Source organism: Crocodylus siamensis, chromosome 9 (assembly GCF_052110815.1).
Source record: "Crocodylus siamensis isolate JL-2025a chromosome 9, ASM5211081v1, whole genome shotgun sequence".
Classification (NCBI taxonomy): domain Eukaryota; kingdom Metazoa; phylum Chordata; order Crocodylia; family Crocodylidae; genus Crocodylus; species Crocodylus siamensis.
In genome coordinates this window covers 50,148,666-50,166,632 of record NC_143403.1, presented here as the reverse complement: position 1 = coordinate 50,166,632, position 17,967 = coordinate 50,148,666, and the positions used below count along the sequence as shown (strand labels likewise).

Genomic DNA, 17,967 nt, shown 5'->3' with positions numbered 1-17,967 from the left:
TCATAGCTGTGCCTTTCATCTGATACCTCCAGATGGTATAGACCAAAGAAGAATCTAGCTGCTTTGCCCTCACGTTGTAGGTGCCCTAATGGTATTTTCTCCTTGTTTCTATATTGCATAAACTTATATAGGGAGTTTTATGCATTACCAGGTCCCTCTCCAGGTGAAGCAGAATCTGATGACACCACTAGGGTTATATAAAGGACAAGCAGGTACTCTCCAGTCTTTCTTTCTGCAGTTCTCCTAACGCTATTCCATTCGTCAGCCTCCACACAACTAGGCTGATGCTCTTGTCTGACCGGCAGTAACCAGTCACATTCAGGCCTGTACACACACACAGACATCCTACCTGTCCTAGGTCCCCCATGCAGTTCTGCCAATGTCTCTCATGCCAGCCTCAAGTCTTCAAGAGTCCAGGTTTCCCTGCCCCTCCCAGTGAAGCAAGAGTCGCTCTAACCCTCCTCTGAGGCCCTTTTCGAAAAAAGAAGGCTAAATCCCCTGGGACTTAGGCCATGGACAGGTTGTCCAAGTCATGCCATATTTTCCAATGCATGAATTGCACCTGTGTAAAAGATGCATAGCCCCCACATAGTTACAAATTGATTGGAAAAAAGATTTTTAACATAAAGCTGATAGAATTGTGGTCAACGCTGGGTATGGTGATCTTGGCTTTTTTTAATTGTGTAGCTAGCTTCTGTGTATGTGACACACCTTCAGTTCAGACTCTCTTTTTCAGAGGAAAACAACTGCATCATGTACACTGGAAAATACAGTACTCACTTATGCCTGAAGACAGGGTCGCCATCCAGGCATCATAAGGAGAGCCACAGTTAAGCCCCATCTACCTCTCCCAAGTGCTAAAAGCCTGAACTACTGTAATTCTGCTTTTACATACTGCTGCTCCAGGACAAGAAGAGATGGAAGCCCCATCAACCCAGCCCTGTCATGGGCTGCCACATGTCTCTGCGGGTCCCTGAATCCCTGTCCTCATTACTCTATCAGGCAGCATGGATGATAATGAGCCTTTCTCTCTCTGTAACCTGCAAACAGATCAATGGCCACAGTAGACAGAAGGATACTTGGGCTTGGTTGTTTCTGCATGATGGGATCCCATGTCTTTGATGTTCCTAGCTTCTTGCCTCTTGCCCTGACTCATCTCCAGTTCTTTCCCTGGAAACCTGGCTCTTGTGGGCAGGAGGACTCCATCCAGGAAGGGTGGGGACATCATGATGGACCATTTTGCTGAGTTGCAGAACAGCATTGTTCACAGGATCATAGGACAAGCCACAACAGCTACCAGATCAGTGCTCTAGCAGAATCTAGAAGTACCCTTCTAAAAGAACCAAACCCAGTGCAGGTGGGGGAGGTCCCACTGCCATGCTGTGCTAGGCAGGCTTCCAACTTTCCCTGCTTCTGTACTGCAGTACCTATTTTTGAGGGCTGTGTTGCATTACACTCAACAGCAATGGAGGATCTGTGCATGCACCCCCAGAAAAGCCAGCAGAGCTGGTGGCCATACCTGAATGCAGGTTCCAACACTCAGAAGCATGAGCACATTAAGACAAAGGTAGAACCTATGTCAACCTAGCTGCCCTTCCCTACATCGATTGCAGCTGTTCCTGGAACAGAACTGCTCTTCCAGACCAAGGATCCAAGCAGAGACAGCTGCTCTGGAGTCCCAGGCCAGATGGTAGTGGGCTCTAAAATAGCAGCACCAAAACTTTACCCAGCAGCCCCGCAGCCCTAGCCATGTACAAACAGACAATTTGGAGTATCTCCTGGATTCAGGATCATGGGTGATGAGGGGTAACAAGGCTGCCACCAAAACTCTAACTGGAGCCACCACTTGAGAGAGCAGTCCCCAGAGTGTAGCAGCCAGAGCTCCCCTACTCCTCAGAGTCACACAGCAAAGGAGCACAGCTTTGGCAATGAGCTAGGGTCACCAGCATCCTGGAATTTCTAAAGAATATGGCAGCTTACCCGGAGCGTGCGAGAGTGCAGTGGGGGATTCTGCCTTGTCAAAGGCAGGTCTCTCACCGGCACATGAAGATGAAGACCCACCCTGGCTGTGGAAAACAGAGAAACTGGGTGATCTAGCTGATTTCAAAGATATTTGCTTGCCTCTCTCTGAGGGCTCCATGGCTACCTCCTGCTGCACACGAAAAGACTGGCATGCAGGTGCCACACAGATCTACTGAGATCCCCCAGGACCAATATAAGTGATAGATGGGAATCTACCCTCTTTCATAGTGCAGTTGATAGATCACACTGTGTACACAGGTTGCTGCCTTGCAAGCCAGCTCTGCAAGGGGATCTGGGGTTGGATTCCTCATCAGTCCCCTCCCATGCACCTGTCATGTTATGTTCTGACAGATTGTCATGGTCTCACACATCAGTGCCCTGTGCACATGAGATACCAGGGGACCCAGACAGACTGCAACTTCCTCCATGGCACCCTGGGGTGGGACAGCATCCAAAGTCCTGGAAGATCAGAAAGGCTGGGGAGTCTAGGGGCACAGCAGCAGGGAGCATGGGTACAGGTCTGAGGCTGGTTGGGAATGAGATGGACATACAACAGCTGTGACAGTGCTGACATGCTGCTAATGTGTGCCCAGCACACTGGCATAATGCAGGTTAAAGGGAACAGAGCAAGAGGCTGTGTTAGGGCAGCAGAAATAACTACCCCCCCACCCAGCTGCCTTCTATTACCTGTGTAGGCATGGCTGCCCTCACAGTATTCCTTAACTATTCAACAGCTCATAGCTCCTCTGTGGCTAGCTGTGCCCCAGCCTGAAACCTTGCCCAAATCAGACCCCTTCTTCCTACTTTTGAACCCCTAACTCCTGGCTTGTGACCCCCACCCCATAACTCTGGACCTAACCCCTGGATCCTGGCATTCTCTCTGGTATCAAGCCCCAGGCCCACAACAAGCTGGGTGTGTGGCTAAAGGTTTGAAGCATGTGTTATGACTGAATTAGGGCCTGGAGAACATGGCTATCATCTTGGTGATCCCAAAACCACACTAGTGTAGTTGGGGGTCAGTGCCAGTTATGTCCAGTAGAAAAGCTGGCTAGGGATAAAGGGTGGAAAAGCAAAAACATGCTACTGGCTTGGACCACCCACAGTCAACAAAGGAAGGGCACAGAAGTCCTGGCAGGCATTTTTGACCACGTAGAGCAGATTGGCCTGTGCAGCCATGTGCCACTGGGATTGCCCCAAGCTCACAAGTATGTTCCAGCTCACTTGGGGAAACTACTGTGCAATGTGGTCCTTTGGGCCAAGCAGAGCCCAGGACACTGATTCACTGATTGCACATGTCAGCCAGTTCAAGATTGTACAAGCACCTCAGAGCTGAAAGGTTCAGGGGTCAACTTCCCACCCTGCCCATCCCTTCCCTAAGTGCTGCAATACTAGATGGGAGTTACAGGCTCTGCAGATGTGTCCCCCACTTGCTCTCGCACTTCCCCAGCAGAGGAGTCTGGACTCCATTGCCCTTGCTGTCCCAGCCTTTGACTGCACTGAACCTAATGAGGAACATGTGGCTTCAAAGAGACCCTGATCTGTTTGGCAAAGAACACTACAAACAAAGAGGGTTAAAGGTGAGCGCTAGTCTGCAGCTGAGCAAACAGACAGCCTCCCCACACACACACTGCAGCAGATAGGCTGGCTTTCACCATCAGATATGGGGTGGGAAGATGGAAGTGCTGCAACCATGCAGGGGGATTCCCAGCTTCTAGAGGACTCTCCCCTGCATCTTCAAATACCAGACACACTGGGAATCTACTGATCTGGAAAGTGCAGGGAAAGGAGCCTGGGAAATGGGATGGCATGTGTCCTGCCAACCCTATGCATGCTAAGCCAAGCATGCGACACAAGAACCCTGCAACAGGTGGGACATGGTGACAGCATGAATTCCAGGTCCGAGGATAGTCAGGGCAGCACTCACAGGAGTCAAGATTTGTTCCTGAAATTGGAAGAGGTGAAATGGTGCCCCTGAAGGCAGTTGGAGCACAGCAAAGGAGACCCACTGGGGTAGCACAGCTACCGCTAGGGTCACTCAGGGACCGAGTAGGGAAGGGCAGCTGCATCATCCCACCAGGGAAACACCTCCAGAGATGCACTAATTTGCCAATGCCTGGTGCCACCCTGCCCACTTTTGTGACCCGTCCTGTATGGCTGTGGTGTTTGGGCCTTGCATACTGCACACCTGCTTCTCTCTAGGGAGTCTGTCCAGTGCTAGGGACCTAGTGTCACAAGGTGACAGGGCTCCATGTGCTGTGTCCCTGCATCTTCTGTGACCTCCCTTAGCTCTGGGGATCCTGTCATTTGTGATGAGGGCGGTGTTCACTTGGGACCCCATAAGAGCATAAGATCCTATGATGCTTTTGTATGCGAGCACCATTGCTGGTATTTTCTCTGGGTGTGAACAAGATCTCCCTGTTATCTATGCATGTGTGTGTATGTGCATGTGTTCAATGTTGTGTGCAAGTGTATATCTCCCACCCACATATACACACACAATGCGTGAGTGAGGCGTAAGATCAGGACAGCTGCCGCTTTGCCCTGTCCTGCTCCTCACCTCCAGCCCTGGCTGTCTGGCTGGCGCTGGGTCCCACAAGCTTGTGACTACTCTGTAACCAGGCCAAGTGCCACAGATGTATTTCTTCCCTTTCGTGCAAACAGGCAGCTGTGGGAAAGCAGGTGCAGCGCAGAGCATCAGCAGCTCCCCTGGCCAGAGTGTTAACCACAGGCGTGTGGGGAGCCCTCAGCCCAGGGCAGGCGACTGGTGCAGGATGGGGGGCAGCAGGGGGAGAAGGGATTCTCAGATAGTGCTTGCATTTCTTCCTGGCACATTCCCAAGCCTTTGATCTTTAAAGCTACAGTTCTCCTCCTTTCCTCTGCCCCTTGCATCCTGGTCTTTCCCACCCCATACATCCCACCATCCCCCTCCCTACCTTTACTCTTTCCCCAACTGCAGCATGTAGGAACTGGGTCATATCCCTTTAAATAGCAGTGAGCTTCCTAATGGAACTCACTATGTTGTATGACCCAATTCCTGGACCCTACAGTCATCTTCCCTTCCCTTTCCCCACCCCTGGCTTCAGCAGTAAGGTGGGGGACTTACCTGCTGTGATGCCAGCTCTTGGGTGTTAACCACACAAGTTCAGTGATCCCAGAGCCAGAGCCAGATGCATTCCCAGCACTTTCAGCACCTGCTTGCCTCAACACCACCAAGTGTAAAGGGTGGGGCAGAAACTGAGCCCTTGCTCACAATGGGCCTGGCCTGCACTGGGCTTCTCTGGCAGGGCAGTATTGCTAAGAGATGCACACGGGGTGGGAGCAGCAGCTGGCCCAGTCCCTGGTACAAATGGGTAAAGCAGTTAAGAAGAATCTGCCCCCCCAAAAAACAGCTCTGTTACATCCTCACACAAAGAAGTTTTGTTTCCCCTTCTCTGGGCTTGAGGCTGCCCTGGGCTAACAAGAATATCCCCTCACATGCATACAACACCACCTCTCTGGACACCAGCTTATCTATCTTTTCTGGAGGATCAGGGTTTTAGCCTGGGCCAGCTCCTCTGCTGACCCAGGTTACCGTAGCTTCTCTCACTTGGTGCTTTGCAGCAGGAGCCAAGGTAAACTGGGGCATCCCTTCCCTTGCTGACACTCCTGAATGGGAGCTTGGACCAACTAAAGCACCAGACCAAAGGCAGAGACTCCACACCAGGTTTTGCTATGAGCCCTGGGCCTGGTGGGAGCCGGACTCTGCGCTGCGTGTTTGCTCCCTGTTTGCTCCGCAGTGCAGAGGTGATCAGTAAAGTTCCACTATGGAGCCTCTGGGCCTCAATCCAGGCATCTCCTAGCTACCTAGGACACAACACACACCATCCTGAGCTTTGCGGGCCTCTGGAGTTTTCCGGTGAGATAAATAGGAATTGTTGGTTGGGGTAAACCAACAACCACAACAACTTACCACACCAAAGGCCTCCAGGGCCACAGAGAGGTCTGGTGACTGGAGCTAGCCCTGGCTCTAGGTCTGCCTGCGGGACAGAGTGAGTAATGCTGTGACCACCAGATAGGCCTTGGCACTCCTGTGCCCAAGAACTAGCCAACAGCCAAGTGCTCCATTCCCAGCTGAGCCTGGGGCTGGAACCTGGATGCAAGAACAGCAGCAGAACTGCCACCAGTATGGGAGGAGCAGCTCCTGACCACAGAAGGGACCTCACAAGATCATGTAGTCCAGCCCCCTGCTCAAGGCACGACCGTCCCTGACCAAACCACCCCAGCCAAGTGTCTGTCCACCCTGCTCTCAGAAACTTTCAAGAATGCAGATTCCAGTTTTCCAGGTAGCTTGTTCTAATGCTTGATCAGTCTCGTAGTCAGAAAGTTCCTCCCAATCGCCAACCTAAATTTCCCCTGCTGAAGTATACGGTGGCCTCTCTGTTGCTAACAAATAGCACTTGGTCTCTGCTGAACTAAACAGGCAAGGAGAAGTCCCAGAGGACAGCAGACCCTCAGCCCTTGCCTCCATCAGTACCCAGCTGCTTTCCAAGGTTGCAGACACCTCCCGTTTCAGCTGGAGCACGGCAGGTAGCAGTTGCTCATCAGGTTGCTTTCTTGTTGGATGTTGTGCAGTGCTGTGTGTTACAAGCCTCTCTGCTGGTGCAGGACATGGGACTAACGCTATGAGTGGGAAGAGCTATCAACCATATGCAGCTTTCCAGATGTGCTGCAAACCCCAGCTGTGTGTCCAAGCATGTGGAGAAAAGGCAGGGGCAATAGGAAATAAAGGGTCCTGTGATTCAAGTATCTAGGTCAGTGATTTCCCAACCTCTACTGGCCCCTGAGCAACAATACTGATCAAGTAATACACTGCAGGCAACATGATGTCTCTTCCCTGTCAGCCACTCTTCTACCTTCATAATTCTCTGTACCCATGAGCAATCTCAGAGCGACTCATGGGTAACATGCTGCCCACAAGCCCTAGTTTGTGAATCACTGTGCTAGGTGCTGCAGGCAAACAGACTAAGAGTCTGGTGAGTTTGTAATCTAACTGGACCAAAGAAAGGGTGACCATACTCAGAAGTCACATGGCAACCTGAGGGGACAGATTTCTGAGTCAGAGCAAACCCACATCGCCAGAGTCCCAGCCCAGAGCCTTGACAGCAGGACTGCCCTTCCTTGCTAGGTGTACATGAGACATATAATTATTCCAATTGCAGGAAACTCCGACTTTTAACCATTTTTATTGTATCAACTTGGAACAAAAAGTTGGAAACCAAAAATTTCCCAAGGACTGGAAACATTAGAAAGCCGCTTCCCCAGATTTTCTCTGTATATATTTGTATCCGAGCCCAAATCAGCCGAAACTAGATGCCCAGCTCACAAGCCAGCCACGTACTGACAGGGCAAGGCAGTTTGTCCAAGTAACAGGCAGGCAGCGTATGGCAGCCACCCTGTGGGGCCCAGGGTATTCCCACAGAGCTTTTCCATTCCTGCAAATCAGCATTTTTTCAAAACAAACCTTTTTCTCACTGATGATTGGCAGTTTGGGGCCATCTCCTGGAATCTATCTGAATCAGCGTTGATTGGTGGTACTGGGTTTCAGTCTAACATTGCTAATTTTACAGTGAAATACAGAACACGTAGAACACGGGGTGGGCACCTGTCACATTATTTTATGAATCCACATCAATCGGTCACTCAGTACACATGCATATCCATCTTAGGTGACAACACATGTGCAGTTTAGAGACTGTGTACGTTTGTGTCAGATGTGTGTATTCATGAATGGTCCAATCCACCATTCATGAGTGGGTGTCAGATTAGGGCAGGCCAATGCTGAGCTGTGCTGCGTGGGAGGATCAGGGTGATGGATCTTGCAGGTGATTGGCTCTGCCATGCAATTGATTTGAGTGGGTTTATTATAAAAGGGGCTGGTAACATGGGGGTGGCCAGACTGAACCAGCACACTGGTGCATCTCAGACAGTGGGCAGCACCAGATGCAGCAGAGGAAGTTCCTCCTAATTGCCAACCTCAATTTCCCCTGCTGAAGCATATGGTGGCCTCTCTGGTGCAAGCAAATAATGCGTGTTGTCTGCTGTGCTAAACAGGCAAGGGAAAGTCCCAGAGGGCAAGAGACCCTCACCCCTTGCCTCTATCAGAACTCAGTCCTTCAAATGCCTCCATCCTCTGCATCCTACCAGGCTCCTGCCTTCAGTGTTACCTTGTGACAGTGAGTTCCTCACGTGCAGAACATGCTGGTTTAATAAGTATTCCCACTGATCAACTGTAAACCGGGGTAGTTGCATGCTGCTGAGAGTGGGCTTATTAGGTTATCTTACTAGCAGATTTAGCTGTATTAGAGCTCAGAGTGAATTAGTTACAGTAAAAGCTTTGTTATCTGGCATGAGTGGGGTAAGGAGGGTGCTGGCTATCTAACAATTCTGGTTAATTGAGGGTTATACGGAAGATAATGACATACTTGTACTGCAAATATTTGATGAACATGCACATGCCAGATAGACACAGCAAAGATAGATTCCGGTTGCTAAAGTAAGGATTTGTATTGGGGGATATTGGAAATTTTGGCTAATAGAGTATTTCGGTTAGTAAAATGCCGGTTAACACAGCTTTTACTGTATTAATTTCTATGCCAATTAAGGATATTTGTCGTCACTGTGGTTTTGATCCCTGTATAGAGCCTAGAATGTGTCCAGGCTGTGTATGAAACATATAAATATAGAAAGATGCTATTGGTACTTTTGTTATGTATTGGTATTGTGGAAATGCCTAGATCTCCCAATCACGGACAGGGACCCCATGCTGTTAAGACACTATGTATGCCTGTCATCCTACAAATGAACTGCACATGGCAGATCCACGCAGCACCAACACTGCGAGCAGAAAATCCTGCAGAACATCTGACAACATAAAAATCAAAAAGATTCAAGAGTGGAAGTTGGAGCCTAGACACAGTAACATATGTGTTTTCAGCTCCCTCAGAGCTCTGGCATGTGGTTTATAGTAATCATATGGATGCTGCTGACTGCTCCTGGCACACCCAGCTGGAACGCACCTGCTGTGCTGCTGAAGATACAGGTGCATCCAAGTGAGCTCCCACCCAACCTGCTTCCAAATGCTCCAGCAAGAGCCAGGTACATCAGGTGTAACCAGATATTCTGGAAGCATCCAGCAATAATGGGGTCACTAGTCTTCCAGGATAGGTCTGGACAGAATATGCCCACTTGAGTGCTAGACACTGTCTGCACTCCCCTACATTCCCAGGGGACACTGATGGATGTGCCTAGTTGTGCGAACATTGACACAGGGCCAGGCCCTTGCTGTCATGCACTGACCCTCGCTGTCAAGGCCAGGAAGCTGTTAGTAGAAGAGTGTCCACAGTGCAAGGGAGCAGCAACCAAACGGGCATGGGAAGGAGGAGGGGACAAGGAGAGGAATTAGCTACTCTAAAGGGTGATCACAGCAATGAAACAACCAAAGACACTACAGTATTTCCCCATCCCAGCCAGGGCAGACACTCACAGCTCTGTGCAAAGGGTTAAATGCAACACCAGCCCAAGCAAATTAACCAAAAAGAGTCCCATGTCATCATCCTTAACCCTAGTCTTGGCCATGGTAGAGACAGGATCATGGGCAAGGGATGTTCCCAACCCAGCCTAAAGAGGGGCCTGTAGCCAGGGGCCTGCATGCAACTAGGGGTGGGGAGGACAATCCAGTGCATCATTGACTAAGGCACGTTTTGGGAGTGCGGAGAAGAGTCTATGAGAGCAACTCTGTATTACATGCCAACTCTTCATGCTGGTAATACCCTCCAATGCCAGACACGAACTGAGACTGTCCTTGGATGCGAACAGACCCTTCTCCCCGAACCCTGCCAGCCCAGAAGATCATGTGCCATCTCCAGGTTGCAGATGTCCCTGTGAATGCCCTGCTTGCTTGTCTGGTGCATCCCTCATCCAGACCTAACTTCCCCTGCATATAACCCCATGCAGAACCAGTGACACGTGATACTTCCTAGTTATCTCACCCGTCCTTTCCCTAAAGGCCCTTCCTGGTGGGTGTATAGCCGAGCCCGCATCTTACAGAGCTGGGTAGAAACTGAGGTGAGGAAGGGACTTGCCCTAGACCACAGGAAAAGTCTGTGGCAGAGCCAGGAAGTAAAACCCTGTCTCTGTTCCTTTGGACAGGGCTGGCTCTAGAGGACGCATAGCAGCCAGAGGGCAGGACCGTACCATATGGAAGGAACTGATTCCACCTCATTTTAGCTCCCTCAATTGACCCTGAGGTCTCCCTTATTTTGGGTTTTGCCCCTCAGTAAGACCTGGATTTTGCTGCATCCCCGCTAAGGATCTGAACCCCGATGGCCAATCCTTCCTATACCTGCCTCCTTGCTGCGGGCAGCCTGCCCACCTCTTTCACCCCAACCTTCCCTCTGTTTGAGAACACCATGCATTTCATGCTGTGGTCATGCCTGTAGCCAGTGCCAGAGCTCAGGACAGCCCCCACCACGCCCTGGGGGCCCATTCTCACCCATGCCCGTGGGCTGGGAGTCCTACCACCAAACCTCAGCCCACACCTGGCATCCACAGGGCCTCACAGGATACAAAATACCATCCAAGTGCTAAAGAAAGGAAAGGAAAAATGAAAAGCAGGAGAAAGGAAGGCAGGGAAAACCTCTCCTAGTAACCTCAAAGGAAGAAGACAGGAAAGGAGATCATGTGAGACTATTATACAGTGGAAAGGAGACTTGTTGGGTGCTCAGATATGTGACTGGAGGTATGGATATTTCAACAATTTTCCATTCACTAAAAGGGCCAGGGCCTACATTGTGTGTAAGGTGCCCATGGTAACTGCCTTTGTTCATGCTGTTACCTCACAGTATGGGGGTAAATTAAACCATGGTAACCTGCCCCTTTCCTTGAAGGCTGTTACAGCAAGTTAGTTCACATGTCCCACAGAGTAAGAGTGTGCACACAGGCAGGAAAAATAGAAATTTTTCCTATCTCCACACTGTGAAGCAGACAACAGAAGTGTGCATGGCAGGCAGAGACAGACAGATCAAAAGAGCGACCGAGATGCATATCAGGTGACTAGGCAGCCAGACAGAGAGGTGTTGTGTCTGTTTTTCGGACACCCGCATCTCTGAATATGCCCGAGTGCCGTGGGGGAAGGGGAATGCATGCTCAGGTGCGACTGTTCCTTACAGACCCTGGGCACAGACTAGAGGACCCCTGGTGTCCCTGTGAGCTACTCTGTCTCCACATCTGAGGCCAGCAGAAGGATGTTTGAGGAAGTCTCCTAGCTGGGTTTTGCTCCTGCACAGGGGTGATTTCCGCAAGAGACCACACCTAAGTCAGGGTCATCCTCATGGATGTCTTTGGCCAACAAGTCAGCAAGAATGCTAAGCCTACACAGAGTTAGCAACGGTCCTGCCAAGCCATAACACCCAACTCCAGTGGCAGCTTCGCCCCCCCTGCCCCTCCTGAGACACCTAAGCACACATGGGTCCTTCTCTCAGACACCTCCAACCCGAACACGCAACCTTCACCAAGCTCTTTCCTACCTGTGTCCTGGCGGAACTGGTGCATGGACTGCAAGTCGATGATGTAGGGGGCCAGCTGGGCATCCACCTGCCCCAGCACCACGCTGCCACGGGCATCCTCCTTCAGCACGTTCTCGATGTGGTGGCAGACAGCAGCCGTGTAGGGCCGCCAGCGCCCATGTTCATTCAACCATTCCCACACCACCACGCGGGCCAGGTTCTGGGGTGGGAAGCCCAGCCCATTCACCGAGATCAGCGCCCCTGAGTTTTGCCGGGACATGGTGAGGGCGCAGCAGAGCAGGGAGCCAGGGAAACCAGAGGGGTGTCGGGAGAGCAGCTGGGGGGATCTCAGCAAAAGAACATCTTCCCAGGTCCTGTCCCCTTTACTGAAGAGGCTGGGGGGAGGGTGGGAGGAGGGGGCACCTCCAAACTTGCCTGGATCAACTCTCAACCTCTGGCTTCCCAGTCCTTCAGAAAACAGTGTCCTGAGGAACCCGTAGCGTTATTCTTGTGATGTGCTGTGCCCTGGGGAAACGGCTGCTGCTGCAAGCATGGGGGACCGGTGTGCTGCTGCCTGCAGACACAGACACTGTCTAGTCTCTCAGCTGCACGTGGAATCAGGTTAAAGCAAGCACCTTATCTGCTCCCCAATCCTGCAGCCCCACAAAGACCTTGCACGGCTGGTTGGAGCAGTGGGGAAGATGATCCAGGCCTCTCTTCCTCACACACACGTACACACTCTGGTCTCCAGCCAAGGGAAAACTCTCAGGGGCAATGGAGTACCCCCACCCTGGGAACATCCATTTTCTCCTTCTGCCTCTCTCTTCTTCCCTCCCTACCACTGGTTACACCCAGCCCTGTCTGCTCTCACCATAGCCCAGCAGCCCCGCTGCAGGCTCTGGACTTCAGCAGCATGAGTAATGAGGGCCTCTGCAGAGGCCGGAGCAGCCAGCCAAGCCCGTGCATCTCAGGAGGCTCCTGCCTCTGTCCCCTCGGCAGGGCTGTGTGGGGCCAGAGCAATCCATAACAGGGGCAATCAAAGTCCAGCTGCTCTGCCTGCACCCCCCCTCCCTGCCTGATGCCAACAGGTTCCCTGGCTCAGACACAAGAGGCCACACAGACCCCTCACTCCAGTAGGCCACTTCCTCTCCTGCAGGCCAGGCTGCTGGGATGGGATCAGAGCTCCATCCCCTCAGGACACAGCTGGCTCTGGCTGCAAGCAACGCCACCTAAGTCTATCCCCAGGGCAGGCATAGCCCCCTGGGCAAAGCTGTGCATCCCATGGCTGGCGTGTGTGGCATCAGCGTCCTTCTCTGGACAGGGCTGCAGGGAGGACGGGGTAAGGAAGGGCTCTCAAGGAGCTGCAACTGCAGCAGGGACCCCCTCTGTCTCCGCACGTCCTGCTCCTCCGTCTATGTCATGGGTGGCTCCGCAGCACCGGTCTGGTCCCCGTCTTGGTCGCGTGGGGAGGATTCAGTCTGCTGGCTTCCAGAGGACAAAAGAGGGGGGTACCAGCTGAAAGGGGAGAGCATTCATCAGTGGCCAGACTCCTTGTGGAGGACATCAGACACCCACTACCCACATCAGTGCTCTGTGCCCCACTTCTGTCTGAGCCTGCACTGTCCTACCTAGGGACTCAGCCAGGCTCCCTGTGCCATTTCCTTCCCTCTGCCCTCCTTGTCCATCTCACCCATCTGCCCGGGCATTCACACTGCACCAGCTACTTCTGGTACCCCCAACCTGCCTCTGTATCACCACTCGCTGGAGACTGCCCCCCAGCCACCAGCACAGTGGGCACATGGGAACAGGGGGACATATGAATGAAGAATGTGTGCCCCGAGCCCCTTGCTGACCTGCCAGTGGGCGGGCTGGCACGCGGTGCCCCCATGCTTATCCGGCGGGGTCACGATGCAGCGGAGCAGCGCGCCCCTCGCACCGACTCGCCCACACTCCCTGCACCCAATGCGGCCCGCTGGAGCGAGGGAACGGAGCTCTGTGCCAGCGCCAGCCCAGCTCTGATTTATGACCCACACTGCAGGCACAGCTCCCTGCCTGCCGGCGCTCACCATGGCATCTCCCACCTGTCTAGGGGGTCGTGGTCCCCAAATGAGGTCACAGGCAGTGCCCACGGCAGCTCCCCAGCCCCAGGCCCCCCAGAGCTCCTGCAGGGAGGTGGAGACCGGGGGGCAGGGGGTGCGGCGCCCCCAGCGACTGCGCTGCACCGCCAGGGCCTCCGCGGCCCATGCCAGGGTGCGAGGGCGCAGGGCACCCAGCAAGGCCCCCAGCCTGCGGGCTCTGAGCGGCTGGGCCCCAGCCCCTGCCCCCGCGGGCCCGGGGCGACCCCGGCGCTGGAGCCCCCGGACAAGCTGCCGCCGGGTGCCCGCGTCGAGGCAGCGGTGCCACGGCTGAGCCGCCTCCCCCAGGAGCCCGCTCCTCGCCTGCCCACCAGGCTCCTCCGCTGCCGCCTCGGGGCGGGCAGGGCCCGCGGCCCCCGAGCATCCCGCGGCGGCCCCGGGCCGGCGGCACCTACCTGGCTCGGCTCCGGCGGCGGCGGCGGCGGCGGTCGCGGCGCTGCTCCGCGCGGGGCGGGGCGGGCCGGGGCGGGGGAGGGGCCGCGGCGCGGGCAGCGAGTGCGCGCACCGCCCCGCGCGCCCCCGCCCCGCGCGCGTACGCGGCCGGGGCCCGACAGCTCGGCCGCGCGGTGCGCCCCCGCCGCGGCCACGGGGGCCTGCCTGGCTCCGGCGCCACGTGCACGCGGGCAGGGAAACTGAGGCACGGGCCCGCACTGCCAGCCCCTCAGGACGAGGAGCCTCCCACGCCGAAGTCGTGAAGGTGGCCTGGGCCTGGCGCCCTGCTCTGGAGGCATCCTCCTGAGAAGCGCGCGCAGGCCGGCAGCGCTGGCGCGGGTTTCTCCCTGGGCCTGGGCTAGTGACCGGTCTCCTCTCTGCTCTGCATTTCCTCTCCGGGGTTTCCTCGTGCTCCCCCAGAAGTCCGCACCCAAGCTCCACGCTGTCTGCAGCAGGACGAGAAACCTACTTCAGGGGACCGGGCGGGGGTCTCCCACAGTCGCCTGGCTCCCTCAGCTGGGGCTTTGGGGGGGGGAAGTCCAGATTCCACAAAGCAGGAGTCCCCAGGGGTACAAGCAATCCTAATCCCTAACAACAGTAATGGTCCGTGATTTCCAGGCCGAACAGGAGGGAGAGAGAAAAGAAGGACTCTGGAAATAGTCCTACACATGCTGAAGAAAAGCATAAAAACCAGCCACAAGCTTGTCACTGCTTTGATGGTACGGTAGCCACTGCAGATATTTCTACGCTGCGTGCCCAGGGCTGCCCTGCCAACCCACCCACCCGCTCCTGCTCTCACACACCAAGCCTGGAGATGCAGCAGTTCAACCACGCTGCTGGTGCTGCCCAGGGTTGCTTGAGTCAGCAGGCTGGAGAGCAGACATGGGCCCATGTTCCCAGAGTGGCTGCACTGTTGCATTCCCAGGTTTGACACGTGTGAGAGGGGGCCAGTGGGCATTGCTCTACTCAGCTCTGCTGGGACTGCAACGCAGTCATACCCTTAACGTGCCAAGGAGGATGTGAGGGCAGTGGCAGAGTGGCTAAGGCTCCACAGGGCTACCTTTGACCCAGCAGTCAGGGTGCACCCGCCAGCAGGCTAAGGGAGCCCTTGACAACCCAATTTGATGCCAGCGCCAGTATCCTTTATGGTAGATAACGTCATGCCTTAGCCACGCCGTGCTAGTTCAGTGAACTGCATGGGTTTGGGACAGGGCTTGGATATTCTGAGGGCTGCATGGGCGCACAGTGAGTGCAGCCCTTGTGGTATGACTAGATGAGTCAGAGGGTGGGAGGGAAACAGAAAGAGGGAAAGTGCCTTCCCAAGCCACCCAGCCAAGCAAGGATTAGAACCCAGGTCTGCAGTTCCAGCCCAGTGCCCTGCTGTGGGAATGGTAATGATGATATTCACAACAGCTGATGAACTGAGCCTTTTGCTTATGAGGCTTATGCTACACATCAATGATTTGGTTAGTTTATAAGGTGCAGATGTAACCTGCCTTCTGCCAAACTGCAGAGTAACATGCCTAACTACCCCTCTGATATTCACGTTGACCCACTATGGCTTAAGGCCTTGTTTGAACACCCAAATGTCTATGTACCAGCCAATTCTCCAGCATCAGGGCTGGGTGTGAGCTTTGGGTCACAATGTGGATTTGGTCTCATTTCAGCCTGCCAACTCTTTGGCTCCAACAGAGCCACTAACACCCACCTGCCACAAGGTGATGGCCACTGCAACTCATAGAAGCCAAACCAGCTACAGCAGATTTGTGCCCATCCATCCCAACTCAAGGGCTGTAGAAGGGGAGAGGCTGGGGGAATGCAGAGGACACGTCAAGCAGAGGAAATCCCTTGTCCAAGGGCTGGGAACTACTGCATCAAAAGGAAATAGAGGGGATCTAGTGTCCAGCCAGGAGCTTGCACTGCCATGCTGCTTGAAAGGCAGCCCAGCCATTGAGCTCAAGGTAGCAGCCTCTCGCCCTTCCAATGCATAGATCAGTCAGGAGGGAAGCAGCCTCTGCTTCCTCCCACTCAGGGAAGCACTTGTTGTTGCAATGAGGAGGGGAAGGACCTTGTCACTTTCCCACTCAGCAGAGGCTTCGGGCCACAGCTGGGCCCCGTGGACGTGGGTGTCTGTCCAGAGCAGCACCACTTTACTCCATGGAGATGCCCAGGGCAGCCGTGGTGGAAGGACATAGGGAGCAGGGCCAGCCACTGCCTGGAGTTAACCACCTGTGGCTTTGCAGTGCCACCTGCTGGGCAACCCCAGAGCAGCATTAACTAAGATCTTGGGGGAGGCCATGGGGATGTTGAACTCAGAGTCAAGCATCGCGACCTGGCAACCCAGTCTTGGCTTGGAAGCAGGCTTGCTGCAGGCAGCCCCAGCTGAGTTTGTGGCCTTCCTTTCAGATGCCCACATGGCAATGCAAAGGTTATATAGATCAGTGGTTCTCAACCTCATTTGACTCAAGGTACCACTCAGAAATTGCCGGCTCTTAGTTTTTGCTCATGTTTTGACTATGGAAACATAATAGAGCCATTCTTCTGTTGTCAAGAACTCAGAAAGACCACAGCAGGGCAGAATGTTGTTAACACTGTGGATTTCTATTTCTCTGAGTTTGCTGCCTGAACCATTTTTGCACACCTCACAGTGCTAACATAGTGTGGCACCCTGCAGCATCCTTGAAAGGGTCACAAGGCACCCCATTGTGCCAAGGCACCCTGGTTAAGAATCACTGGTATAGCTGTGCTATAGGGCTTCACCTAACCCTGAGGAAGGACATGCATAAACAGAGACCGGAGGGGATCACAAAGAGAGAGAAATGGTTGAGGCAGAGGTGGGGACTGATGTCAACGTGAATGGGTTAAGGATGACATAAAGGGGGTTGTGTGTGCAGTTTGCTGCTTCTCTGGGACTGAGAAATCCTGTCTACAAGCACTGTCATTTTTATTTCTGCTTGATTGTTTAGATTCCACATCCAGATTTTCTCTAGGCCAGGAGGCTCTTTGGTGGCAGAAAAGCAATGCAATGAGGCTGTTTCTAGCATTGTCTTCATCTTGCCTACAACACTGGCTGGCAGCTCTGCGTTAAGACAACAATTGGTATCAACATTCATGCTTCCGGGTTTCAATCTGAGGGGGTCAGGAAGGATTTTTTTCCTAATGCCCTGGATGTATGTTATACTTTTTTTATGTGTTTGGTGGCTTGGTTTGCTTCTTCAGATGCAACCAAGATTGGTCACAGCTGAATATGGGACACTGGGGGGATGCAACAGTCCTGTGAAGTGATATTTAGGGAGAAGGGAGAATCCTGAGTCTGCAGCATGGGCCATGGCCCCTTGCTAGATCACTGGGGTATATCTCAATTTCCTGGCATTGCAGCGGGCTTGAATAGTGATGGCATGCCAGTCTCTCTCATTTTTTGCCTGTGTCTCACAGGTTAATCTCCCAAGATGCTTTACTGTAACTGTCTGGAATTGATGTAGGACTTTGGGTGAGACTTGCTGGTTAGTGACATGCAGGAGGTGAGTTCTCTTGGCCCTTTCTGGCCTTGAACACTATGAAAGTGGAGGCATTGAGAGGGGAGAGACTTCAAGATAGATTTGGAATGGCCCCTATTTAATCCAAAGGCCTAGTGAAAGTCCTGAGTAAAGGACTCAGCACAATGACCCTTTCCATGGAGGGGTCAGGAGCTCATGCTAGACAGCCTTTCTACCTCCCACTGCTCCAGCAAAGCCAGGAGACCTGGTGGGTGTGCCCCACAGCATGGAGCTGGAAAACAAGCAGAAACAAAAACCCAGCTCACAAAACAAATAAACAAGACCTTGTTTTTATCCATC

General features: G+C 53.5%; 1 protein-coding gene across 1 annotated transcript in view; it reads right to left on the bottom strand.

Annotated features, from left to right (window-relative positions):
- DTX1 (deltex E3 ubiquitin ligase 1) overlaps positions 1-14,202 on the bottom strand; it is an 88,421-nt gene extending 74,219 nt beyond the window's left edge. Inside the window, exons 1-2 of the mRNA XM_090062858.1 lie at positions 14,095-14,202; positions 11,586-13,079 (exon numbers count right to left, since the gene is read on the bottom strand). Of these exons, the coding sequence (XP_089918984.1) occupies positions 11,586-11,844 (259 nt within the window). The 5' untranslated portion in view covers positions 11,845-13,079; positions 14,095-14,202. The remainder of the gene's footprint in view (positions 1-11,585; positions 13,080-14,094) is intronic.
- Between the last annotated feature and the right edge of the window lie 3,765 nt (positions 14,203-17,967).